Genomic DNA, 26915 nt, shown 5'->3' with positions numbered 1-26915 from the left:
CAGGGCAGGCACAGAGCCCGTGCCAGGGAACACGGTCCTGTCTCAAAACGGGCTCTGTCCTGCGACAGGCCGAGCCGCACAAGAGTCCTGGCATATGGTTTATTTACACTTCTGCGGAGAAGGGGGCACTGGGTGGCAAATCCACCGAGTCAGCAGCACGACTGGCAAACCTTTCCACTCTTTACAACTTTTAGCAAACAAAGATATTAATGTGCATTGGTTACAGGGTACATAGCTCTCTTATTAATTAGTATTCTATCTTCTATTAGTTAATGAGTCTCTTTGCCTCTCATGCTAATCAGCGCCACGATCTATCTATCTATGTGTCTGTCTATCTATCTATCTGTCTGTCTGTCTGTCTATCTATCTCTTCCTTTGGCTCGGCGGTTTCCTGTGTGGGTGGTCCGTGAGTTGGTGGTCCTGATCTGCCCCTGCCGGGATTCCCTTGCCCAGTCGGAGCTGATTTCAGTACAGTTGCTGAGTTGGCTTTATTGGTTTCTTCCTTATCTTGGGGGTTCTGCCAAATGTCCTCGTGGCCCGTAAATTCTGCATTCTCTGTGTCCGCTCTCAGAAAAAGCTTCTTCCCAAGCTTTGTTAATCTCCCGCTGGGCTGAGATCAGTGAAACATGTCCAGCCCTAAACCTTAACAAGGCAACTGGGCTGACCAGGAATTTGTATTTCTAACACCTGGACATCACTTAGAGCTTGTTGGCTGCTCTGTTTCGTGGATTAAATCTCCCTCCTTGTTGATTAGGCCAGAAAATTACAAAGATCAAACAGCAAAGAACATCCTATCTTAATAAAATTGTACATATTTCACGTTTTGCAACATGATGACCTGAGAAGCAGGACTGGCACAGAACAAATATACTTGGTGACCAATTGGAAAGGCAATTATAGAAGTTATGGATAATTAATACATTTTAAAAAAAAGATTAAGGCTTTTACTGACAGAATGGGAAAAACAGAACAGCAGTAGTTCTTGCTGAATATTATCAGTAAATATACTGCTAAGAATTTCTTCAAATATAGGTGCAACTGGAAATCTATACCAAGTGGCCATTAATACTAAAGTTATGAAATAAAATGAGGTTTGGGACATAATGTAAGAATCTGCTACTTAAACATATCCTATACATTGTGGCCATGGTGTTATTCCTTTCTCAGCTGTTTGACAGCGTGCCAGTACTTATATTTGGGATTTAGAATGCACAGATGGACAGAACACTTCTTCTCACACAGTCAGAAACTATTTTGTTATCATCCGTGCCTAATAAAATACCTCCCTTTTACACAGGAGTTATTCTTATGGCTTTGCATTCCCAAACACACAGGATTTCTTCTGTCTTGGGCAAGATAATAATTTTGGTGAACCTACAAGGACAGACACATTGATTCAACAAACAAACATACCAATAATGGACATAAAGGCTGTGTCAGACCAAAACAAGGGAAGGGACCAGAAATGTGTGACACAAGCAGCAGTATGGTTGCTGCAGTCAGCTGTTACTAATTGTATCAAGTGGTGGTGTTCACAAGTCAGGGAAAATGCACAAAAGGGGGTGGCCAGGGAGTGTAGATCACGCTACTCAAGGTCCACAGGTGTGCAAAAGCAAGTGAAGCCAGAGGTGAGGAGGAAGAAGACACCTACAAAGGGTCAACATCTGCAGGCAGGAGCTTGGGCTGTGTCACTGTGAGAGCCCCTCCTGGGGTGCTGTAGGATGTGGGAGCTGGGCACCAGTTAAAGGGGTAGTTAGAGTATTGCTGATTGTTCATTGTCATGAGGAGAGCTCTCCAGGATTCCTGGATTCCCAGATTGTCTGTTTCTTTGTATCCTGCTTGTCATGTAACTTGGCAAAAAAGCCACTTCACTACCTGTGCGCCCTGACCCATTCCAGATGTGCCGAGAACGTGGTCGCAGCTGTGGGAGACTGGGGGTGCACACTCTGCATGTCAGCAGATCTTTGATGATACTGAGCCAACAACATGCAGCGAACACCACCAGCCTTTGCTCTCCCCTCTGCCTCCGTGGGCATCTGTCGTGCCAGCAGAGCTTCCTCCCTCCAGCCACTGGACTGGGGATTTGCCAGGAAGGGTGACGGGCTGCCCGCTAGCCAAAACAGAAGGAGCCCAGAGGTCCAGCTGCACCCTCTGGTACAAGGCAGCACTGAACACGAAAAAGGGTTCAAGAGTGAGCTGCTCACCTGATGGGAGCTACTCCTGGGCTGACTGGAGGGCACGCACAGGCAGAGGCGAAGAAGGAAGGAGGGGACTCCTCATACGGATTCCACAGACAAGATTTACTGTGAAGGTACCAGGAACGAAGAGCCCAGACCCCAACGTGTCCAGGGGTTTTATAGTGGGGATGGAACCAATGGGAACAACACATAGGAGGGAACAAGGGAGGCAACCAATGGGATGTCGAGGAGTGCAGAACTTTCTAGAACTAATACATAGTTAACTACGAGAAATAATATTTATAGCTTCATACATAAAACAAGATGGGGAAAACATTAACCAATCACATAAGAACATGTAGATTACAGAACTGGGGGGTTATGGGTTCTCACCCTAACTGCGAGTGAGTGGTTAAACTTCGGTGCCTGACCGCCAGATGTTGGTCTTAGTTGTACCTTCAGCGGTCGGGGTGGTTACAGCCACCTGCACTGCTGCAGAAGGCTTGAAGGACACACAGTTACACCCCATCTGCAAGAGCCTTAAGCCTCAGGTCCTGAACGATTGGTACTTGAAACCCTTTAGGTTGAACAAAGAAACTGGGTGTGTTTCTGGTTTCTTGGGTGTGACAACCTCTTGGAATTAGCTTCTGTCAGTTAAGTGAAAGAAAAGGAGGTTCCAAAAATCAAAGCAACATTCATTTATAACAATTCACAAAGCAATAAAACAACTAGAGATTTTCTGTCCTCTTTTGTGAGATGTCAAGTCCATCTCACAGACGTAGTTTGATGGATGCTCTGCTCCCTACAAGTTATATCCAGTTAGAGAAAGAAGAGGCTGTAGGAAGGACAACTGACCATGTTCTTCTGAAAGAAGAGAGGAATAAGCATGTAAGGTAGTCTGACACTTATGGTATATTCGGTATAGATAATTTCTTACAGATTTCAATTCATGTGCCCATTCCCACCTCATTATTCAGTCTTGACATGCACCGAGTAGGTACTGTGGTCTGTTTGAACCTAAATGATTGTGGGAATTTTTTTCTGCTTCTTCATTAAATAGTGATTTTTAGTCAGACGAATATTCTGAATTCCCCTTGTTTCACCCCTTTTGCTGTGATCAGGACAACAGATTACACGACAGCTAGTTAGAAGGTGATTATTACTCTGCATCCTGACAAACTCATTTTGTTTGACTTTTCTTTGGGGTTTAAAAGCAAACTGTGTCCTCCACAGCTCTTATAGATCTGTGTGTTTTCTTTCAGTCTGTGTTTGTTTCGTGAGTTGTGCCCAAAACTCCACTCTGTGTTCTTTCAGTTTTTCTGCTGCCTTTTGCTGCAGGTCTATTCCCAGGTATCTTTCCTCCAGGTCATACTGAGGCCAATGGACCAAGCCTTCTCCGTTGGGATTTCTGGAAATAATAGTACAAAAAGTTAGCTCTCCGTTTGCCAATCCATTGCTCTCTGACTGCTTGGGTTCAGAGCATTTCAGAAAACCAACATGAGCCCAGATTATGTGATTCTGGGACCTGAATAAACAGGTAGTTTTCTATGAAAATGCCCATCAGTGGAACAGCAAAAGTGTGGTAGCTGCCATTACTTTTAGATCTAAAACTCCATTGCAGATGGAGTAACAGCTCTTAGATTTTTTTTTCTCCTGTCTGCAGGTTCATTTAAAACACCATTAAGAAGATAAGTTGCTTCAATATTTATCTTAAATTCTGACAAATTTCTAGGAACCAGCTTCAGGCAGGTGAGTATATTCTAGGCAGCACAGCCAAAACTTGAGCTGTAATTAGCACTGTGATTCTCACCCATTTTTAGCAAAGTTGGTCCAGTATCTCATAACAGTTCTGCTAAGTGTATTTTCTTCTTTTGTAGCATCTCCTGCAAAGGGAGAGATGAAATAGCCACATTAGAAAGTAAATAATCGGTAGCGGCTATATGAAGTGCAGCAGGCTGTAGTCACTTCTACTTGTTGCCCTGAGCTATTGGAGTTTTTTCTAGGAGAGAACTGCAGATGAATGGTTTAATGAAAAGTATCTGCTACCAAAGACAGAAAATGTTTATGCCCATTACAATGCTTATAAGAGAGAAATTCTATTCTAAAGCCCTGCAGTAAGTAAAATGAGTAATAATGAGGTTCTAAAAGGAATATGGAGTAAGCCTGGATACATCACCAGCTAAGAATGGCTTTCCAAAGACAAAGGCAATCTCAGCTCCATGATCTGCTTTTACAAACGCTGGTATCACACCTTCCGCTGAACTTGGTCGATGTTGGAATTCATAGAAGTAGACTGGGTTGCCTGCATCTGGAGGATACAGAAAAGTGCTAGTTTGAGCTGAAAATACCTGCTCCAAAGATGATAAACTTTCATTAACAACTGTTTTGGTTAAATGAAACACTACCAGTTCTCTGGATAGTGAGGAGTGCTGCCTACTGTCCACATGACCCCCAGGAGAGAATTCTACTATTGCTCTAATGCTGCTGAGTTACCTCTGTGGTATCTGGCCACTTCCACAGCTGAGATGACAAAGAAGACATCTCCCATTGCCTCCAGGAGGCCATCTCGGACCTGAGCAGGGCTTTCTGCATCCCCCATGTACTCCTTGTACACTCTGTCAACAACTTCAGACGTAATACCCTGAAACAGCAATAAAAAGTACTTATCATGATGATGAATATTATAAGGAGTAAGAGCAGTAAATGAGTGTGGCATCTGCACATCCCTGGCTGAACCCCAAACATCACCTTTCAGAGAAAATCCTCAGCTGTGTCAGAGCTCAGGACTGGAGTTACACAGCTATGGATGTTGGTGTTCTCAGGGAAAAGAGGGATGCAAGATCAAGGGATCAAACACCTTTAGATAAACAGCAGTCAGTGATGCTGATTTTTCTCCCTTCTGAGGGAACAATCCTCATAACAGCAAAGAAATCCTGCTGGATTTCATAAAATCCATTGATTGTTGTAGATGACCATAATTTCTCCCTTTCAGAACAAGCCTGGGCTCTGCATTTCTAAGTTCATGGTGGATGTTTGTGTCACTGAATGACACCTTGCAAGTACTGGCCCTGTTCATAGAGTCCTTAATTCTTACCTTTTAATCAGTATTTTTCTATATAGTGGTTTCAGGAGAGCACAAAGGCACCACAAAGCCAAGAGATTTGTGAATTACAGGGAACCAAAAACTCGAGAAACCTGAACATAAGTGTCAGTTCACCCTAAACCTCTCAGGTTTTCCTTTCTAGTGCCCAGCTACTGCTTTAGGAGGTTGTGTCCCACAGGTCTCCTGTCATACCTGCTGGTACTCTGCATGTCTTGGATAACCTGGGAGTATCTCATATGTCCCAGAGACCTGTGTTTAGGTACCTGCATCACTCCTGGATTCCCACAGAACTCCTCCTTTTTAAGAAGAGGGGCATTTAGACTAGAAATTTAGAGAGTATTTTCAGTCACAAGAGGGAACAGGAGTGCAGTGCTTCTCTGCCCATTTCTGCCTGATGGCAGGGAGCTGTACAGTAGAATGGCATTTCCCTGTGAAATAGATCCTTCCAGGGGTACCAACAGAGCCAGAACAGCAAAGAAGCAGCACTGGGTTATTCAGGAAATGGTCTCTCACCTTAATGAATAGTGCTAAGCTGCTCTGTAAAATTCGACGTGCAACATCTTTATCCAGACCATCCACAAAAGGAGGAAATTTCATCATCTGCGTGATACAGAGAATCATACTTATTAAAACACTTTGTATTTACAAAGGGATGTTTAAATAACAACACTGTAGGTCTCTTACCATTGGAATTCCCCATCCAAATTCACAGTTATTTACTCCTATTATGTAGGGGACTGCATTGATTGATTTTTCAGATAGTAATTCCATGGGACTCTTTGGAAAAAATACACCATCTACACATGAACTGATGAAAAAGGAATCCTAAACAATAAGGGAAAAAAGAAAAAAAAGCTTCATTAATACATTAATTTTGCTTCTAAAAGTTTAGATTTTTACTGCAGTTCCAAAGGGAAGCCTAATGAAAATAGAAGTAATAATGGTATCCAAGCCATCTTAAAATTTTCTCTGACGGATTTTCTGCACTAGGCAGAAGATTCTGTGAAGATTAACATTGTATTTCTAATGCTTGTGAAACAAAAGTCCAAAAGTCATTATACTGAATTTACATCTTTTTTTAGTTCAATATTGCCATCCATGTGTGGGACGGTGGGGGAAAAAATCAACTTCTGTATTGAAATGTCAAAGGCACGTGGAGTCCAGTATTGTGATAAGAGCTTTTAAGTAAGACATAATACATTATTTGATTTTCAGGTTCTCCAGAATAATCTGTGCCATTTTCTTTTCCTTGCCCTGGTAGAGCATGGCAGAAAACCACAGGTAGCTCCAAGTGCCTGCAGAATGGAAGGGCAGTAACCTGTTTGCACTTTTCAGGCAAGGCATCCCTGCACAGCTGCAGTGCTGTCATGTCCTGAAAAGGTCAAGAAAGTCAGATTTTACATTCACTTCAAGTTCTCCTAATATCACAGCACACAAATAGTATTCTCTGTTATGAAAAAGTCTGAGATGTCAGTTAAATGCAAGAAGTATCATTTCACCTACCATCTTCAGTGCTATCTGTACTAGCTCTTCTTCTGTTTTTTCTCTCAAGCATTCAACTATTGCAGCTGAACTGGATTTTTCACAGCCAGAGACAGCAGCAATTTTCTGCAAGCAGTAAAAACAAACAGTTTTGAACACATTTCCTATATCTGGCTCTATGAGATGCCGAGTCCAGCTGGAGGAGATGGAGCTCCTGCACAAGAGTTGCTGGAGCCTGGCATGTCCCAGCTCCAGAGGGAGGGATTTGGAAGCCCTCACAGCCCTTCACACCACAGGATGGGCAGAAGGACAAAACCTCTGCCTCCAGATTTTTCTTGATACAGAAGTATTCCAAGATAATAATTCTGGTAAATAATGTGCTAGGCTGAGAAGGCTGGGTGACATAAAGGAGTTAGAGAATAAACCATCTACAGGGTAACAGAGACCACATTCTACCACTCTTGGTGATGTCCTTTTGGCTGGAGTAACAAGCTGTCATTAGAGAGAGCTGTCTCTTTTATATCCCAGGTTCCAGGAAATTGTTTCTTTAGTTGAAGAGAAAAGAAAGGGGTTGAAGCCAGTACTTCTCAAATTAAAAAATTTAATAAAGTCTTGTTTATTTGCACACTACAGGCATCAAACAGGAGGGGAAGAGAAGAATATTCAGAATCTGATACCATTTTCCAGCCAAAAATTATAGGTTGACTTTTCTTGAAGACACTATATGTTATACTATTCCTTTACATTTAATTCTTCCCTGCCTTCTCTCTTCTTCTTTGTGGATATTTGGGTGTTTGAACATCATCATTAAACATGTACTATTTGCAACAGAAATACTGTCTTTAATGACTGTGTGTTTTGTTTCACAAGGAAAAAACCATGTTTCTGTATTTTGGAATGAACAGTTTAAGATATGCAAAACTATCTGGAAAAAGTGATTAAAATTACCACAAATACTCACTTGTGCTTCCTCTTTAGGCTGGTCAGTGAACAAACCCAGGCCTGCAGTACCACTCTCTGAAATGGCCTTGTGGAACAAGCCCTTGGCCAGGGGAGATAAGACCTGTGGAAAAGCAAGAACGAGCGTGACGAGCGCTGCGTTCTAACGAGCAGCTTCGGATTTCAGTATCAGCAGTAGCCATTTGAAACATTTTGAACGCCCATGTCGTAAGAGTGTTACTGTGTAGCCGCTGACCATAGTCCAGCTGAGCAAAGTGCTCCGGCAGCGCTCTCAGGGATCAGGAGCTCAGCTGCCTGTCCCCTCCCCCGGCACTTTGCTTCCAGCGCTTCATGGCACTGCACCGCAAGCCAGGTACAGATTGAATGCGCCCAAAGCAGTCTGGCTATGCTGCAGAAGGGCAACAAAGAACTATTGGCCAGAGGAAACAGGAATTTGTATCCCATGTACAATGAACCCTGGTTCAACCGTGTGATCTGCACCAAATTGTGAGGGACTGCAGAAGGAGAGAGTCGTAGCCAATGTGCTCCATGTTGATACAAAGATTTTACACAATCACTGGGTCACAAACTGCAGGGCTAGTTCAGCTATCATGACTATTCACCTCGATTACTCTGCACAAGTGGCTGTCAAAGCAAACAGGGAATGGGCAAGGGTCCATAACTCCTTTTAAAGGACTTGTCTCATTAGGTTAGACTTTGAGGGAATTTTTACATTAAAAAAAAAACCCCAAACCAACCAGAATTTAATTCAGCAGATCAGTAATAACATTCTGGCACTTAACTACAACATTTGAGTATGAAAATTACACAATTTCATCAATCAAAATCTGTATTGTTTTGCTGTATTGTTGCCTTACTGCTGTATCAAAGACCCAGGTGATTTGTCACTGTAATACCATCCCTTTTCTCTCATTGATTTCTCATGGAGATACTGAAAATGGATGGTGGGGTTTTTTTCCCCTAAGTAATTAAAATTCAATATTACTGTGAACTTACAAGAGCAGAAACACTGATTCCTCCTGCAGATTCTCCAAAGATAGTGACAGATCCTGGATCTCCTCCAAAATGTATGATATTTTCCTGAATCCACTGAAGAGCCGCTACTTGATCTAAATATCCCCAGTTACCTCGGGCATGCTCATCACCAGTGCTGCAGGGAGAGAACAGATTTGTTTAAATGCTCAATGCAGGCAAAAAGGTGAAGGAAAATACAATCTGTGGTGTGAAAAATCATCTGCCATTCTCTACACAACTGACAAATGAATGGCTCGGAAAGCCCTGAGATTGGAGCAACCCCTCAAGAACAGGTCTGGAAGCTGCCTTGGGACTGGAAATTGTTCCCAACTCTTGCAGATGCAATTCAGAAATGTTTCTTTGCATAAGCAAGCCTTCTGCGCTTCACAAAGACTTTGCAGACATCATTTTGGAAGTCACTTAGGAAAAACTGAGATAAAACATCTTACCTAAGATATCCAGCAATACCTAATCGGTACTGAATTGTTACAACCACAACATTGTCAAAGGCTGCTAATGCTGAGCCATCATAGGATGAAGCTGCTCCAAAAACTAATCCACCTCCATGGATCCATACTAACACCTGGAAAGAAAAAAAACAGGATCAACCCAGCACAGGTATGAGCTCCCAGTGATAAAAACTAAATACAACCCAAGATATATTATTTTGTGCTGTTTCACTCCTGATTCTTTCAGATTACATTTCACAAATGGTAGAAATCTTTCGAATCTAAGGCCTACAGGTCTACAAATTTGCATGATTTTGTTAAATACCTACACTGTCACAGTGCCCTGTGACTTTGGACAGATTATTTAGAGTCAATCAAGCACTGCTTAGCTAAAATGCCAATACAATTTTTCTTGTAAAATAGTATTTTTTGTCTCTTTAATTTCAGTTAATATTTGCTGGGGCAAAGCGTTGAAGTTTATCATCACTACAGAACTGCCCTGTGTGTCTGCTCATGGCACAGGCTGTAGGTTTGCTGTCAGATAATTTTGCTCACGGTGTTATAAGGATTTTGCTTACAGGCAGCTTCTCCTGTTTTCCTGTAGAAACGGGTGTGTACACATTCAGGTACAAGCAGTCCTCAGACACTTGGAGAAGAACTTTCTCTTTTCTATTGGTAATAATGTCTGAAAAATATTGTCCTTGTACTTTATCCTGTAGACACCTGAACAAGTGAAAAAGTAACAAGCAACAGAATTAACTAAAACCTGAAAGCTATGAAGTTTTTTTGTACTTCCACAAAAAAGTGCAAACCAGAAACTGATCTCTAGTACATTTCTGGATTGGTGGCAATTGAAAACTTCTTTTTTTTCTTTTAATATATTTTCTTCCTTTGACCTGTCATTAATGAGATCTGTAAAAATAAAGACACTGCAGTACACAGTGACATGCAGATACAATTTTGCATGTTTCAAAATATCACAGAAATATATCTGCAAATACATATGGCTATAAATGACTTCAATGAAAATATAAATTAATTATTTTACATCTCCAATAGCTTTTTATTTTGCAATGGTAGATATTAAGCTTGAGACACTAAACAAGGGCAGTAGGACAACTGGAGTGAGACAATTACAATGTCGATTAGAATTGCTCTGCATTTTTATGTGCCCTTTTAAGCACTTGACTCAGCATTTTTGCCTAATGTTGTACTCCAGCGTTTCCCCAGCTTCTTTCTGTATCTACTCCAAAGGTTTATAGTCAATGGTAAGGGATAGCCAAGTGCTCCTGAGCCAGAGCATTATCAGAAAAGTGCTGGTCCATCTCAGTTCATCACTGATGCCCATAAGATAGCAGCTTTTAGTAAAGAGAGCAGCTTATAAAGGTATCTTTAGAAATGCATCCACTGTAAGAGCTGCAGGTGCAACGAGATGGCACCAAGGAATTTATCTTTGTGGATTGTCCTGTGTATACATCAGTGTCATGGAATTGCACAGAGTGTAACATCATTAAAAGTTCAGTGGTTTTGTCACTGCCTTACATTGGTGGGTAAGAAGTGGCATCTCTGACACCTTCCCATGGCTCAGGTGGCTGGGGTTCAGTAAACCTCAGTGGTCCAACTGGAGGCTTAGCAAAAGGAAGTCCCAAAAAAACATTTACAGTCCTCTCAGCTGTGTCTACTTTGAATTGGTACCCTTGGACTCTCCCATATTTGGTCTCCACTTCTGGTTGTTCTTCTTTTTGTTCTGTGGGACAGGAGCACAAAATCACATAATTGGTCTATTTCTAAGCTATTGCCAGATTTGCTACTTAAATATACGCCTTTAATTTACTTAAACAAGTAATTTTTATACATAAAGCTTCAACAAACTCTGATCAGTTTTAACAGTACACTATTCTAATCCACTATTTCATTTTACTAATTTGATTACTAGTATTTACTCATTTAAATTTTAGATTTACTAATTTATTCTAACCAAGTTTTATTACACCTCTATTAAATCAGTATAGATGACATTGTTTCAGCCTTGATGTTTCATTTTGATTGGTCTGTATGTATAATCTCCCTCAGGTATATCATATATATTGTCTTGCCATACACGCATTAGTGGCTGCACATAGACCTTAATCTCTTTTGCCCTGGGTTGTTAGATAAAAACCCAATAGATTGCTCTCATTAAGAAAAGGCAATGAACAGAGAAAATATGTTCCAGACTCTTGATAGTATGTACAGCCAGGAGAAAAAGCTTCTAACATACCCAAAAATAGTCTGGCACAGACAAATACTGTTAACATTTAAGGAAGACTCATTTTAAGATCGGTGTGAAAGTTCTTAATATCAAATTGCAGATGTGGTGCTGCAGCTGCTCGGCCTCAGCAGGCAAGATTTTGGGACAGGGATTTGATTTTGCTATTTGCGAAAAAGGCAAATAAGAGAAATGACTGAAAGCAGATTAAAAACTGAAATGAGCTTTTTGCTACTGCAGCTCAGATTGTGGGTCCAGCTGTGCACGGAGTTGGTGCCCAGCTCAGCCCAAGGTTTCCATCCAGCTCTGCCCAGAGCTTGTGCCCAGCTCTGCCCAGGGTTTGTGCCCAGCTCTGCCCAGGGTTTGTGTCCAGCTCTACCCAGGGTCGGTGCCCAGCTCTGCCCAGGGTTTGTGCCCATCTCCGCCCAGGGTCTGTGCCCAGCTCTCGGGAGGCACAGGGGCTGCCCCGGGAGGCAGCTGCAGGTGCCCTCTCGCCCTGCAGGGACCACAGAGCAGAACCCCCCGCGTTTACCTGTGGCCACCAGCGCCGTGCCCCCGATGAAGAGGATCCAGGCCAGCAGCGCCGCGTCCCTCGAGGCTGCCATGGTGCCACTGGCACGAACCCCGCAGGCCGAGGCTTTATAGGCTCGGCCAGGGCCACCTTACGCAAGGCAAACACGGATAAGGCGAGGGAGTGCTCGGGCTGCGAGCCAGGACCGGGACTGCCGGGCTGGGGTCGGGAGCAGGGAGCCCTCCTGCCCCACGGGGCTCCTGCTGCCTCCCCGCTGCTCCTCTTGAGTTTTCACAGAATCTCAGGCACACTGGGCTTCAAAATGCTTTGGAAACAGCCTTGTACTGCACCGGGAGCGGTGTCCTGCTGCTGCAGCACCACCGGCTGGGGCAAGGTGGGGAGGATTTCCTCACCCTGCACAGCAGAGAGACCTGGAAGGCACCTCGTTTCTACTTTATGATGTTTACTTCATTTTGGTACTAAGACCTCAATGTAAGAAACACAATATAGCCAAATCCAAACCAACACCTCTGAAGAGTGGGCTTTTACTGAAGTAAGAGTTGAGTGATTTTTATTGTCATAAAAGCGTATTTTCTGACAAAACCAACACTAGAAAAATTCCAGCTTTTCCTGCAGGGTGCAGGAGACACCTGTCACTCAGTCCTGTGTGTTCAGGGATGTTTGGTATAGTGTTGCAACACAGTTACAACAATAAAGAGATGAATTATCAGCTTTTGTAATGTGGGAACAATATTAAAGGGTAGTATTTGGGTGGTAACTAATCCAACGGTTTTATTTTCAGTCATTTCACATACATAATTGAAGGATGATTTGAAAAGGAGAGAATAGAATAGCTGAATAGACATTTTCTGCTCATATTAACTAAGAGCTTGTGTTGGTTTTACATAAGTATTAGGCTCTGCCTTTTTCTTTTTTTTTTCCCTGACTCAGTAGCTCTTGCCCCAGAAAGGTAGTTTTGCAATTTCAGATCATGGGAATTCTCAGTTGTCAGAAACAGCATTTCAAAGAATCTTATGATATGACCACAGAATGGTTTGGGTTGGAAGAAAACTCAAAGCTCTACTCATTCCACCCCCTGCCACGAGCAGGGACACCTTCTACTATCCCAGATTGTTCCAAGCCCCATCCAACCTGGCCTTGGACACTCCCGGGGAGGGGGCAGCCACAGCTTCTTTGGGCAGCCTGTGCCAGGGCCTCCCCACCCTCACGGGGAAGAACTTCTTCTGCATATCTGATTTAAACCTACATTTGTTGGTTTGAAGCCATTCCCCCTTGTCCTGTTACTACATGCCCTTGGCAAAAGTCCCTCTCCATTTTTCTTGTAGGCTCCCTTGGGGCACTGCAAGGGGCTCCAAGGTCTCCCCAGAGCCTTCTCTTGTCCAGGCTGAACAGCCCAACTCCCTCAGCCTGTCTCCACAGGAGAGGTGCTCCATTTCTACAGATCCCTTACTGCTCACACCTCTCTTCACAGCTGAGTGGGTTACAAGACCCAGAGTCTTTAAATTAGTTTAGCACACCTATTATACACCTGTTAATCCTGTGTGCTGTGGCTCTGCTTGTGCACTTTACTCCAGATGTTGCTTGTGTACTTTACTCCATATCTTCCTGTGTGTATCTGCACAGTTGTGATTTACAGCCCCTGGAGGTAAACCCCCGTCAACTTTAACCTGGACTGCTCACAGAGCAAACTGTTGGAAGGTAACTGCAGGTGACCTCATCCAGTGCAGTGTCTCAAGCCTTTGCTGTGTTTTTGGTGGCTCCTGAGCTCTGCCCCAGTGCCCTGTGCACCCTACCAGGGCTGTGCTGGGGTGCAGCTCCTGAGCCTGAGGGCAAGGCCAGTGCTCGCTGTACACTGGCACATGGATAACGCTGTAAATCTGAGCTGCTGAGAAAACAATGAGGACAAAAGCTTCAGTGCAGAATTACAATGAACTGTGGCTGTATAGGTGTTCCCTGGGAGACTTTTTTCCTTGTTTCTCAAGAGTGAAGTTCAGGACACTAAGGGTCAATAAAACTGCTCTGGGAGCAGTCTGTGCTGCTTGAATGTATAGTAATGATAGATATATGCATTGTTTAATGCAATTAATGGAACAGGGGCCTGGGGTACAAGGTATGGAGCTTAGAATAAGTTATCTTTTACCTTTATCTGAGTGATAAAGGTTTCTGAGACACCTCAGAAACACTGCACAGGAGTAAACTCTGCACTCCTGTTTGCCTGCTTGGATGCCGGTAAATTCTCTCACTGTCTCCTTACCTTGGATTGCTTTGGTTCCTGGCAAGGAAAACTGTTTCCATGCAAGGTGGAACTACAAGGATGCCTCCTTGTGGGTCAGATCCTGCACTGGTGGGCATTCATGCCTCAGCTCACTCGTGACCCACAAGCTACAGGAGGGCTCCTTTGCTGCAAAGCCAAATACCCTGTACTCCACCTGCTGCTCTCTCCTTTCGCTGTAACAAACTTTAGTTCCAAAACCAATTTATTTTCAATCTCCTGGTCTTTACTAGACTCCATATTTTCCCACTTACTTTCCTTTTATTTTCCCCCTTCATTACTATTTTAATTTCCAAGCTTTTCTCTTCAATCTTTGTTCTACTCACTACTTCTCTTCCAAGTACCCACTCCGCAAAAAGTCTGAGCCCATATCCCATCCACAGACCTAGAGAAGCAGCCATTCTGAAAACATTATGTATGCAAAACAGTTTCTGCAAATTCTGTCCTTCTTACTTACAGTAAGATAACAAAAAATGGGATTTTAGATCCCTACAGCCTTGTCTGTAGATACTTTGCAGGATCTGCAAGCATGGCCTATATGCTTTGCAAATGTAGAAACTCTTACCCTAGTGGCATGGACTAGACTTGTAGAATCTGGGGACAGTGCTACATACCTGGTGAGTACCATTCTTGAATCCTGTTTAATTTAAAGATATTTTGCAGCTTCCCCTCAGTCAGTGAATAATGCGTAAATCAAGGGTCAACCAAAAATCCTGCCACATGGTGACCTTTGCCTCTTTGTAGTTTAACACACTGCTATCTTTCCTGATTTCAATAGCTGAAAAAAAATAGACAAATATCACAGCCCCTGGTGAGGATTCAATGAAGCTACAGTATATAGAAATAGGGGCTAGAGCCTGTGAAACTTGGACAGCTTTACCACATGCTAAAGAGCCAGTGTTAATCTCACCTCAGGATGTCTCTGGGATGAGACAGGAGTATCACAGTGCTTATCTCTACATAGAAATGAGTAAAATCTTCTGACATTTTCCATTGTGATTTATTTTTAGTGCTGGCCTGTGCTCAGGAGTCAATTCAACTGCACTTCTCTGCACACACAAGATGAGCATACATTCTGTGCACTGCCTGTTCATCTCCTTTTAAAGGAAGTGGCACAGTACCTCAAGGGTTTCTGCAATGAAGATTTAGCAAGACTATTTTGAAATTATATTCCCCTCACAACACAAAGGAGGTAAAAAAAGGAGTGGGGGCAGATGCTTAGGAGGAAGTTCTGCTTACCAGAACTGCAGTTGTCCTAACAGTCTCACCCTGCTCCTGAGTTCTGCCTGGCAACAGAACTTGGGCAAGAAGATGTAGGAAATCCCACCCTACTCCTTCCAGTAAAGCAATTTGGAAAGGAGGGTTGGGTAGCTAGTTGCTGTAGGACATTATTAGCCATGAACAGTTTAAAATTCTTCCAGAGATATAGAGGAGAGACGAAGGGAGGGGGAACTTATGTTCATTGCCCTGTAGGATCTGTGGAGCTGCATCACTCTGCTGTGAGGCACCAGTGTGACCAGGAATGTGGCTGGGATAGCTGGAGCAGCCTAGGAGCCAGGTACAGGAGAAAAAGACATGGCAGAGAAGTGATTGACAACTCTGCCATGAAGAGTCCAAGCCTTGCTCTTGGCAGCCCAAGTGCCAATCAGCCAGCGAGGGCCCTAGAGTGGCCCTGGGACAGACCCAGTGCTGGCAGTGAGGCTGTGAGCCAGTGCAAACAGGCACACTGGCACTGACTGGCACTGAATGGTGGCACAGGGAACAGCCTGAAGCACAGAGAGAAGCACTGGGGAAAAGACAGAAATGTTAATCCTTGTAGGGAAGTTACAGCCAAATTTAAAAGGAGAGAATTGTGGATACTGGAGGCATATTCTCCCTTTGGGAGAAGTCTTAATTCCAGCACTACTGTTACAGATTAGGTACCACAACATTCAGAACTATCCTGTCTCAGTTGTAAAACCAACTGATGAAGCAGAACATTCTGTAGTCTCATCTTCTTTCCACAGAGGACATTTTTGTATCTACACCACAACAAAACTTCTGTACCACCGATAAACTTGGCATCAAGAGACAGTTTTACTCACAAATTGGGTCTTCATTGATTTCACTTTATTTAAACAATGTTGCTGCTACATTCTGTCATCAGTCATGGGGGAGTGACAGAAAAATCTGTGCACTGGGGAAATCAGGTAGCTGTATTTAACAAGTGAGGGATCAACTGGAATTATTACAGGGAATAATTGCAAGTATGAGAACTGTGAAGAAAAGGTGCAAAGAAGGGAAGTGTAATTTTATCCTCAAAATTACTTCAAGTAATTCCTTTTACTATCCTAACAGCTTGCATATTATGTGCATGTTTAGACTGTAAACTATAACTCTAATTTAACCTTCTTGTTTTCCATGCTTTTGTTCTTTGTCTTTTCAAGGATCACTTTTTTCCAGAATTCTACCTTCTTTTCTTTCAACTTTCTGTCTTTCTTTTGTTGTAGATTTATCTGCAAGTATTCTTCATTTTGGTTGTAAGATGGCCATTCAACCAGACCCTCTCCATTAGGATTTCTGTAAGCAAGAGGAAAGAAAGAGTGAGTGCCCTTTTCAGTTGCAGGGGAATTCAATCACAGAAGTTAAGACTGAACCAACAAAACAGCCAATTCCCCATGCAGTCAGTGCAAAGCAGCAATATCTGTCATTAATCTCATGATTCTTACCCATTTCGAGCAAAGTTAGCCCAGTACTTCATTAGAGTTCTGCTGAGGTTCTTCTCTTCCTCTGTAACTTCACCTGACAGACAAAATACAGAATAGTTCCTCTGTGTGGCAGAAATCAAGACATTGCTATTACACGAGCAGCATTTCTGTGTGTGAACATACTGTAACAACTTAGCAATTGGAACAGAGACACACCACCAGCAAAATATCAGCAATACAGCAAGCATCAAGGGATTTCAGCACTCCTCATGAACGACTTCTGCATAATTACCTTACTGCAGAAATCAGGGAATTAGGGTACAAGGAAATAAGGTGATGTGCCTGTAACCTTCCAGGAAATCAGAGCAGAACCAAAAAAACCCCATGTGTACTGCGTCCCAGTACAACTCCAGGAATGGGCCACATGGCTTTGTTTCCTGGATCCCATTCTAGTTTTGTGGGACTGAAATTCTCCCTATTACTCAGTGCATGACTAGGCAAAGATTTCTTCATTCTCACACAAGATGATGCCACTCCATTTCTGAGCACATAAGATCACTGTATCACTGGGTGAGAATTATTTCAGTTCCAGTGTGTTTTTAATTATAAATGCATCTCAATACACTAAGAAAAGTATTTGATATCTTAATGCCCTTGGTAAATTCAGGCAAAGAGGAGAAGAACTGTTCAGTGTTTTCTAGTGCCAAGATATGTAAGTAAAAAAAATAAATATAAAATACAAGCAAAAGGAAAAGGCTCTGGTAACAGATTAACAAAGGGCTTTATAACATAGCTGGATTGCTCCAAAGTTCAATGGAGTAAAAGGAAATACTTTCACTTATGTAGGCTTTGAACCAGACTTGAACTACGCGCAAATGAGAAAAATAAAACCAGAAAAACTGGTGAATTCACTTAAAATAAGCAGACATTTTGTGTCTCTTTGTCAAAATAAGAACTGTTCCTAATTTGTTCCATGGGAAAGCAAATACTCCATGTTGAGTATTACTGTTTTAGGCATATGTAATTAAAGAATGCTGCTGGATTCATAATGTTCCTTAGGAAGTGGCATCATGTATCTTAACTGTTCAGTGATTGGCAGATTCATCTGGAATGTAACAATGTGGGATTCTGCCAGAAGGAACTTCCAGAATCCCATGGAAATGTTGGGATTACACCCTTAATCCTCCCTCAATGGACTGGTTCCATTTGAATAAATGCTCAAGTATTAATTGAGTTGTGGAGCAAAACAGACCTAACCATTAGATCTTCACATAGAAAATGAAACACTGGAATTCCAAGCCTTGCTCTGAACACAGCTGGAATCACTTCCTGCAAAAAAGACCAAGTCCCTCAGTCTCTGGAGCCTGACAGGCCATGAGATTTCCTGGAAAGGAGGAGACACTGGCCTAAACTCCTCAGGAAAAGAAGAGATCCTGGATTTCCTGCTTCCCAAGCATTCTGCAAGTTTAATTGACCTTTCCTTCAATTTAATTTTCAGCCAAAGCTATTTGGCAAATTCATGCACAGTCCTGGGATAATGACAGTGAATTTTCTAGCAAATGTCCTATTTGCTGAATTGCTGACAAGATGTGGAACTTACTGTGCTTCAGAACAAGCAAACTGTACAGGAGAGAAGACAGAGAGGGTTAAATTTGTAAAACCAAATCTGTCAGGAGAAAGGGTTATGGTTTGATCTCACTGCCAATATATGCACTTCAGTCTGATAAAAATGAATAGAACACTGAATAGAAGAACGCCAATGCTACCAGATTAATTTATGAGTGAGCAGTGTCTGTTCCTTACTGCGGAGTTGGATGTCACCAGCCAGAAATGGCCCCCCAAAGACAAAGCCAACTTCATCCCCATGGTCAGCCTTCACATAGTCTGGTTTGCTATCCCAGTATGAACTGGGCCGGTGCTGGAATTCGAAGAAGTAGGTAGGAGCTCCAGACTCTGCAAGACATAACATTTAGAGTTAAAGAAGAGATACATAAACTACAGCTGTCTCAGCTGTTTAAAATATTACTTTAAACAAAGCTTTATACTGGGCACATTTTTAATGCAATTCTTACATTCAAGTATGTACTTCTATTTTTAATGCAAAATTAAGAATTCAGCACTTACCAAAAAAAAAAAAAAAAAGTTAAAAATTCAAAGATCCACCCTAGGAAAACTTACAGAAAACAAAATAACATCAGTCTATTTCCAGTTCTGGGTATCTTGGCATGGCTTGTCTACACTTTCAGACCAGAAAATCTCCAGACCACAGAGCTGACCTCCCAAGTAGCTGTGGGCCAAAGGACAAAGGTTGCTTTGATATGTTTTGATTTTTAAGCCTGCATACTTAAGTTAGCAAACATTCACCTGTGTTATCACGCTCTGCTCTCAATATATTGTGATTATGAGCACAGTGCAAGACACTTAATACAAAGATAAGGGACTACACACAACCCTGCAGACCGGTATCATTCCTCAAGTTCCCAAAGGCAACTTGCCTATATATGACAAGATTTGAGTCTACATCATTTGATCCAGCCTCCAGTCGGAGGTTTAAATGTCCCACTGCTGTTGATCAGCTTACCCCTGTGATAATTCAGTGCTTTGATGGCAGGCATAACAATTGCCATGTCCCCCAGCAGGTCCAGGAATCGGTCCCGTAGCTCTGCAGGATCCTCTGTGTCTCCCAGATATTCATCTATGATCATGGGCAGAAAATCTGAGGGTACATCCTAAGAGACAAGAAACAAACAGACAAATGATCACTGTCTAAATTAGCAGCTGAAATTGCCATCTTCTAAACTTCAGAGATTCTGCAAAGGCACAAAGGTCCATGACAGCACCCAGGATGAAAAACAAAACCTATTCACGATTTTTGTAGGAAAAAAATAGCAAACAAACCAGCCACCTCAGGTCAAATTTGCACTAGATTTATGTGGGTTAAAACTCTACAGGAATAAGTGTAGATCCAGCAATTTCTCCTGACAATATCTTTGGCTTCTGTTTTCTTCAGGAGAAGAGAGATGGGAATTTCAAAAGTAAATTCTCAGTCCTTGACAGATTTATGGACTATTAGACAAGAAGATAAGGCCAATGGGATTTCCAAAAACAGTGTAAGTTTTCAGGGTTAGAATTTGCTGCCTGAAAGATACTCCTCAAAACTAGGAGTGCAAAGTAACTACTTTAAAAGCTACAACTAATGTAAACATACTGAAAAATATGCCTTGAAGCCCCCCAAGCAGGAGACTAGCCATGAGATACTTTAACACTCAGGATACCATCACAGTAATCCTACAAATATGTAAGATTAAAGTATTGGTTGAGGTCTAGAATGAAAAAGGCATTTTCCCAAATCCCAGGCCTGACTCAATCCTATTTGTGTGCAACTCTGTACACCCTGGTCCTGTCAACTTTGCTGGGACTCTCCCCAAAGCATAACATGACCTCAGCCCTTAGTGACACTATGACTCAGGCAGTGAGACCAGGTCTGTTAGACACCTGAAAAAGAAAACTCACTTCTCAAATTAGATTAGTGCAGCAGTACTTACTATCATTGGTAGAAAAAACTCTAGAGTTGAGGCAATTGATTTTCTATCTCCTATTTCCCTCAAACTTGTCATTTTTGATGTCTGTACAGAGAAAAAAACCAATGTTATTAGCACCATTCAATGTCTCCATTATTTTCAACATTGTAACGACATTATTCCATTAGTTCTTACTACTGGTGTTTATTTTTGAACATCAAATCACATGCAAAAGCACAGCACAATGCAGCAGCTGTCTTGAAAAGCTTGTATTTACTGCAGTAAATGTTGCCTTGGTGAAGGTTTCTACATAGACCACTCATCCTACATAGTTAATCCTTAAATCAACATTAAGAAAATTGTAGGACCAGAAAACATAAGGGCAGAGTTGAAGCAAAAAGCTGCCTCTGTCTCACAGGCAGATTTTCATTCTGCTGGGGGAGATCTTAAAAGCCCTGGCAGCCTGTCTCTAGTCCAATTGTTTGAGCCCTTTGAAATAAGGATAAGGCAGGGTTCCTCCTCTTTTACAGCATTACATAAAACAACTGTTCTGGCTGCAAAATAAATTCAAACCGATTTCACTTTGCACTGGGAATTAAAACCAGCATGTTCCCAGAGACAGCTGCTACACAGATTCAGAACAAATGCTTTGTACTGCAGAAAGGAAACTGAATACTTAGGAAATGAAAAAAAAAGGGACAAGAAAGAGAGAGAACACAAATCCATCTCCTGCAGTTTTTGTGCACTGAGAGCATTTGCTCATGTTTTTGTGTTACCCATTGAGTTCCTATGAGAAAGGATTTCTGCAGAGTGGGCTGGACACCTGCATTGTCCCCACACTCTGCCCCAAGGTTTTCAAATGAAAGCTCTTTCTGCAGGGTGGTGATGACACACAAGGCTTCGAAGCTGGTCTAGGTGATCAGTGGCACACTTTTAAACACACTATGTATCAACCCTGACTACTGTGGGGGAAAGGATTGGCTTTAATTTTCTTTCTGTAATAAGCCCTTGATTGTTGCATTCTTTTTCCTCTCTCTGCCTGGGTGAGGGATTAAAATTCTAGGATAAGAAAATACTTTACAAAATTGATGTTCCAGCTGATGTGTCCATGTTTAACTTGCAGATGAAGCCTCTCACCCTCTTGTGACCAGGTGGTTCTGGGTCACTGCAGAGCCACGATGCAAACAAAGTTTACCTTGTATGTATTTCCAACAATGCAAAGACTTGTCCTAACACCTAACACAAACATTAAAAACACACTAAAAGTGAAGAATAGACATTAAATTACAGATCTAATATTCCAGCCAAATTCATTGTTGGTGACTCCTATCATAAATGGCACTACATTGAATTCTTTTCCAGCCAATATCTCTTCAGGTGGCTTATGAAGAAACACTTCATCCAAAACTAAGGGTAGAAATGAGATTTCCTAAAGGAAGAGAAAAAAAAAGATCAAATTAGTTGTTAATAGTATTTCCAAATTTCCCTTGAAGCCATGTAAGTTGTCCACATTCAATGTCCTGAGTGCAAAAAAGGGCTTTAAGAAATTCAAGTGTCTACATCCACTGTAACATAAATTTAGTTTGGCACAGGAGTATACAATGGCTGGGTCAAGGTGTAGAGGAATGTAATGGGTTCCTGATCCTGTGCTGCTTCTGACATTAAAACATAGGGATGCTCAAACCTCGCTCACAACTTTACAGGTGCTGCAACACTGCCGAAACTTCCAGAGAGAAATTCTGTGTGAAATGATTTCAACATTTAGGGAGTATTTTGACAAAAGATAAGAAAAATCAACTTTGGAACAGACCATCAATGAACTCTGATCAGAGGCTGAGCCAAAGTTTTGCAAGAGAGCCATTAAAAAATTCTGTTGCCATGAAGTCTCACCTACCTTGCTGTTAAAGACCAGGTGCTCTGCTTCCTGCTTCCTCAAGCAGCTCAGCAGGGACAGGGAACTGCTCGTCTCACACTTAAAGATACTGGCAATTTTCTGAAAATTACCAACAAAGACAAGCACTGTTAGAAAATCATTATACACACTGTTGTTAATAGCTGGATTTAGTGGCAGATTTAGGTGAGCTTGATAGATCTTTGAGTATTTTATTTTACTAGAAATGCTACAATTCGATCACAAAGTGAAATCATTCTGGTGTACCTCTCTTTCTTGCTATATTTCCATTCACTGTTCTTCAAACTTTGCTGTAGAGATAATACAAGCTTGTAGCATAAACCAAATAAGGAAAGAAAATCCAGAAACATTTACATTATTACTGTCTGCCATTACAGGAAAAGAAATTAAAAGGCACTTATAGAAAAAATTCTAAGATTTTTTTTTTATTTTAAATTAATTTACTTCACATAAAATAAAAGACTCCCTTAAAAAACTGTAGGTCAATAAAAACCTGAATTCTTCTTCTGGATTCTTATTAAGTTTTCCATAATAAATGTCCCAGTTACTGTATAGGGTACAGTGGGTACAAAAATGGACATTTGCCTAGCTTGGCATGTGTATGACTGAATACACCTTTGACAGCCCACAGGTGTTACAATCATATAGCTGTACAATCTATTTCTAACACCAAATAGACTGAAATTAAACAGGTGTGCTGCAAGAATAAACTGGATCATCTTTGTTGCACAGCACACAATGAGATTTTCCCCTTTTCTCGTTTAAACAAATTATCACATATAAGCATCCTATTTTAGGTTATAAAGACTTTAAAATGCAAAAAAAATGAGCCTACCTCAAGATTTGTTGAAAGATGTAAGTCTTTATTGGGGGGAATTAGAATTCCACTCTCTGATATTGCTTTATGAAAGAGACCCTTGGATAAAGGAGATAACACCTGCCAAGGAGGGAAGAAGAGAAAGTATTTATTCTACATTAACACCCTTATTCATAACTCTATGCTTGACTAGGCTCCTGGATTCAGTGGGGAATTACACATCTTTATTTGCTTACAGGGGAAGTCTCCAGATTTAGCACAACATGCTGTTAAACTTCCTGTCAAAAACCAGATTAAGCATGAAAAGTTACACTAAGTGAGTTTTTGAAGACTTTTATTCCTATCTACTATATACCTACATGTGCAAAAACAGAGCAAGATCCTGCAGATACACCAAAGAGAGTGACAGAGCCTGGATCTCCACCAAAGTGCTCAATGTTTCCTTGGACCCACCGAAGAGCTGCGACTTGATCCAAGTATGCCCAGTTCCCGCGGGCGTGCTCATCACCAGTACTGAAAGGAAAGCAGCACAAGCCACTCTTCAGGAACACCAACAATCCCACAGTAAAGTCAATCTCAACATTTTATATATTGTCCAAAGTGTCATATTTGGCCCTGACCTCCAGCCCCGCACGGTCACACCTCAGCCCCTGACTCGCCTCCACTCTCTGCTCACCCCTGCATGGGCGGATCCCTGGCCTTTACTCTACATGAGTTTTTGCTCTACACACCAGAGGATGGAAGCAAAGGCCAGAACAAACAACCCATCCAAATAAGCCCAACTATGATTTGGTAGCAGGCTGCAATCACATGGGATGTACAGACATTTCTTGGTGTTCTGAAGCCCTGATGTCAGTGAATTATGTACATTTAAACCACTGTAATAGTGGGAAGCTGATATAGAAGTTCAGCAGATTTAGCAAACAGAACTACCCATGCTTTAAACATGACAGCAAGTACTTTGTAGAAAGTGAAATAGGTGATCTTACTTGAAGAATCCAAGGAGTCCCAGTCGGTACTGAATTATTACCACCACAACATTCTCGTAGGCTGACAGTGCAGAGCCATCATACCTAGCAGCACCACCAAATATAAAATTGCCTCCATGGATCCACACCATTACCTTCGAAACAAAAGGGTGAGACACACCTTTATGCACTGGTTTGCATATTTCATTTCAAAAAGGAAAGCAACCTCAGAGAATTAGGAACACCAAATCACTGAAGCACGATGGCAGCTGAATTTCAGACTGGTGGACTTTGAATTTTACACGCTATTATTTCTGCCTGTCCAGCATCACATTTTCAAAAGCAATTAAGTCTCTTAGGGGCAATCATTACTTGCAAGCTTTATAAAACACAAGTTTGTTCAATGGTTTACACACAGGTAACTTGTCCTTCTTGCTTGAGCCAGCAGGGCTGTAAACACTGAGGTACAAACAATCCTCAGAAGTTTGGAATGCAATGTGCTTTTCTTTAAAGTTTTTTTCAGCTGCTTTCAACAGGGACAGATCTTGAGGACACCTTCACAAAAAAAAAGTACAATTATTAGTACAAAAACTGCAATTGCATCAATGTAGCAATGATTGAGAAAACACACTTTTTTTGCCCCACAGGCTGAATCCCCACAGGGTGCTTGAATTTTGTGTTATTTAGAATCAGTGAGAGGTGCAGCCTGTAAAAGCACATCTCCACACCTGTACTTGAAATATTCCAGTACTGGCAATGTATCCACTACCAAACATAAAGTCCTCAGCAAAAATCAGGCCCCTGTATCCCAATAAACACAACCCTGACCAGCATGGGCAGGTTCTGTCTACAAATGAACTGAACAGCTCTCACAGTGGTGGGTAAGAAGTTGCATCTCTCAGACCAGTCCAGGGTTCAGGCGGTTCAGGTGGGGAAAACCTCAAAGATCCAAGAGGGGCTTTTGCAAAAGGAATTCCCAGGAAAACATTCACATGCTTGTCTGTCCCCTTCACTTTTGTCTGTGTTCCTTTGAGCCGTCCGAGTGCAATAGTCACTTCTGGCTCAGCAGCACTCTGTCCTAAGCAACACAAAAGGTAAAAAAGAAAAAAAATTAAATTGCATCTTCATAATTACCAGATAGACTTTTCTATTAAGTATTTTTAACTGACTGTTTAATTTAGAACATTTCAGCTTATTCCTTTCAATTTTGTCCAGGTTTCATTTTGCTTTGGTGCAGTGGCAGACACCCCATGCCAAACCCTCCTGCCAGTGACACCTGGAGCCAGGTAGGACAGAGTTTACCTGTTTCACTCTGCAAGAGCAAATTTCGGAGCAAACAGCAAAACCATTAACATTTCCTGAATTTATAATTTAACAAGATCTTAAAAATATTTTTAGATAATTCAGAAATGTTGCTACTTTCTACCTTTTAAAAAAGACAGAAAGCTTTCTTTTCATTAAATCATCTCAAAAATAGCTTCATCCCACAAAACCAGTAATTTTAGCAATATGAAGGCATTTTTGCAAATTGGTAACCAAAGCATAAAAGATTTACTGCCTTTGAAAAAAAATTGCAACTTGTTGGTGCAGTGGCTTCCCCAGCAGCAACAACAACAGCTCGCGTGTCTCACCTTCTGCCCCGCACACGAGGAACACTACACTACAAAACAAAGTGCAAAGCACTGCAATCGGGCTTGGAAGAGCCATTTTTCACACCCGAGTGGGCTCTCGATGACTCTCTCCGGTTTTATGCGGAAGAGAAGGGGACAAAGGTCCCAGCGAGGACACTCGGCGCAAGGGAGCGCGGCTGAATTGTGAGCGTGAACTGCAGCGACCGCCTCCAGAGCGCCAGCACAGTCCCTGAGCGCCAGCACAGTCCCTGAGCACCGCCAGTACAGTCCCTGAGCACCACCAGTACAGTCCCTGAGCACCACCAGTACAGTCCCTGAACATCACCAGTACAGTCCCTGAACATCACCAGTACAGTCCCTGAGCACCAGTACAAACCCTGAGCGCCAGTACAGTCCCTGAGCACCAGTACAGTCCCTGAGCACCAGTACAAACCCTGAGCACCAGTACAGTCCCTGTGCGCCAGTACAGTCCCTGTGCACCAGTACAGTCCCTGTGCACCAGTACAATCGCCGAGCACCAGTACAAGCCCCGGGCGCCACCAGCTCGCCTTACCTGCCCCCGGCAGCGGCCCAGCAGCGCTCGGGAGCAGCAGCGGGAGCGCCAGTCGCAGTTAATCCGCTGTCAATGCCACAGGCAGGGTAAACAGGGCAAATGTGAACAGCCTCCAGAGCTTAAATTCTACAATGTTCTCAAAAAACCCCCCTTAAAACAACAAAAACCTCACCGAACCACCACGACAAACAAAACAGAGCAACAAAACCCCCAAAACACCCCCCACCCCAAACAACCGGGATTAGAGATTACAAATAACTAGAAACTAACGATTAAAAAAGAAGAAAAATCAAAATAGTTAATTCTTGCCTTAATCCCCTTTTAAAGGAGTGTATGAAGCCAAAGCATGTCATGGCTATACTCTATCACTCCAGTTTAAGTTTGCGGGGGATTTTTTTGTTTGACTTTTCAAAGCAGGGAACAGATGAGATTAACAACTTTAATCGGAGCATCCTTGGCAGCACCGGGCCCAGCCCGGAGGCCCCTGACGGACACTGCGCCGCCAACCGCATTCGCTTCCAGCCTGGAGCTGCAGCCGAGCGCCTGAGCCGGGGCTCGGGGGAACCCGGCCCCGCCCCGGGCGGATCCA

At 42.4% G+C, this 26915-nt stretch overlaps 2 protein-coding genes across 3 annotated transcripts; both read right to left on the bottom strand.

The window, feature by feature from the left end:
- Positions 1 to 2860: 2860 nt before the first annotated feature.
- Positions 2861 to 12062, bottom strand: LOC103617224 (fatty acyl-CoA hydrolase precursor, medium chain). Its single transcript, XM_017736572.1, has 13 exons — positions 11966 to 12062; positions 10728 to 10932; positions 9764 to 9908; positions 9186 to 9319; positions 8719 to 8872; positions 7724 to 7825; positions 6784 to 6888; positions 5965 to 6105; positions 5794 to 5880; positions 4671 to 4818; positions 4354 to 4485; positions 3988 to 4060; positions 2861 to 3585 (listed from the first exon to the last, which is right to left on the bottom strand). The coding sequence occupies exons 1-13, from the start codon at positions 12036 to 12038 to the stop codon at positions 3414 to 3416; spliced, it is 1671 nt and encodes a 556-aa protein (XP_017592061.1). The 5' UTR covers positions 12039 to 12062; the 3' UTR covers positions 2861 to 3413.
- A 4262-nt stretch (positions 12063 to 16324) lies between these two features.
- Positions 16325 to 26610, bottom strand: LOC103617223 (fatty acyl-CoA hydrolase precursor, medium chain). 2 transcript variants are annotated; one of them, XM_017736592.1, is made up of 13 exons: positions 26327 to 26610; positions 25016 to 25220; positions 24559 to 24697; positions 24164 to 24297; positions 23534 to 23687; positions 23193 to 23294; positions 22340 to 22438; positions 21734 to 21874; positions 20470 to 20550; positions 19506 to 19653; positions 18728 to 18877; positions 16946 to 17018; positions 16325 to 16796 (listed from the first exon to the last, which is right to left on the bottom strand). In XM_017736592.1, exons 4-13 carry the CDS (start codon positions 24292 to 24294, stop codon positions 16607 to 16609), a joined length of 1269 nt encoding a protein of 422 aa, XP_017592081.1. In that variant the 5' UTR covers positions 24295 to 24297; positions 24559 to 24697; positions 25016 to 25220; positions 26327 to 26610; the 3' UTR covers positions 16325 to 16606. The 2 variants fall into 2 exon arrangements, with proteins under 2 accessions (XP_017592081.1, XP_008633717.1); XM_008635495.2 differs by lacking the exon at positions 26327 to 26610 and adding an exon at positions 25774 to 26233.
- Positions 26611 to 26915: the final 305 nt, after the last annotated feature.

The sequence above is a fragment of the Corvus brachyrhynchos genome, unplaced genomic scaffold (assembly GCF_000691975.1).
Source record: "Corvus brachyrhynchos isolate BGI_N302 unplaced genomic scaffold, ASM69197v1 scaffold66, whole genome shotgun sequence".
In the NCBI taxonomy this organism is placed as follows: domain Eukaryota; kingdom Metazoa; phylum Chordata; class Aves; order Passeriformes; family Corvidae; genus Corvus; species Corvus brachyrhynchos.
This window is presented reverse-complemented; position numbering and strand designations above follow the sequence as displayed.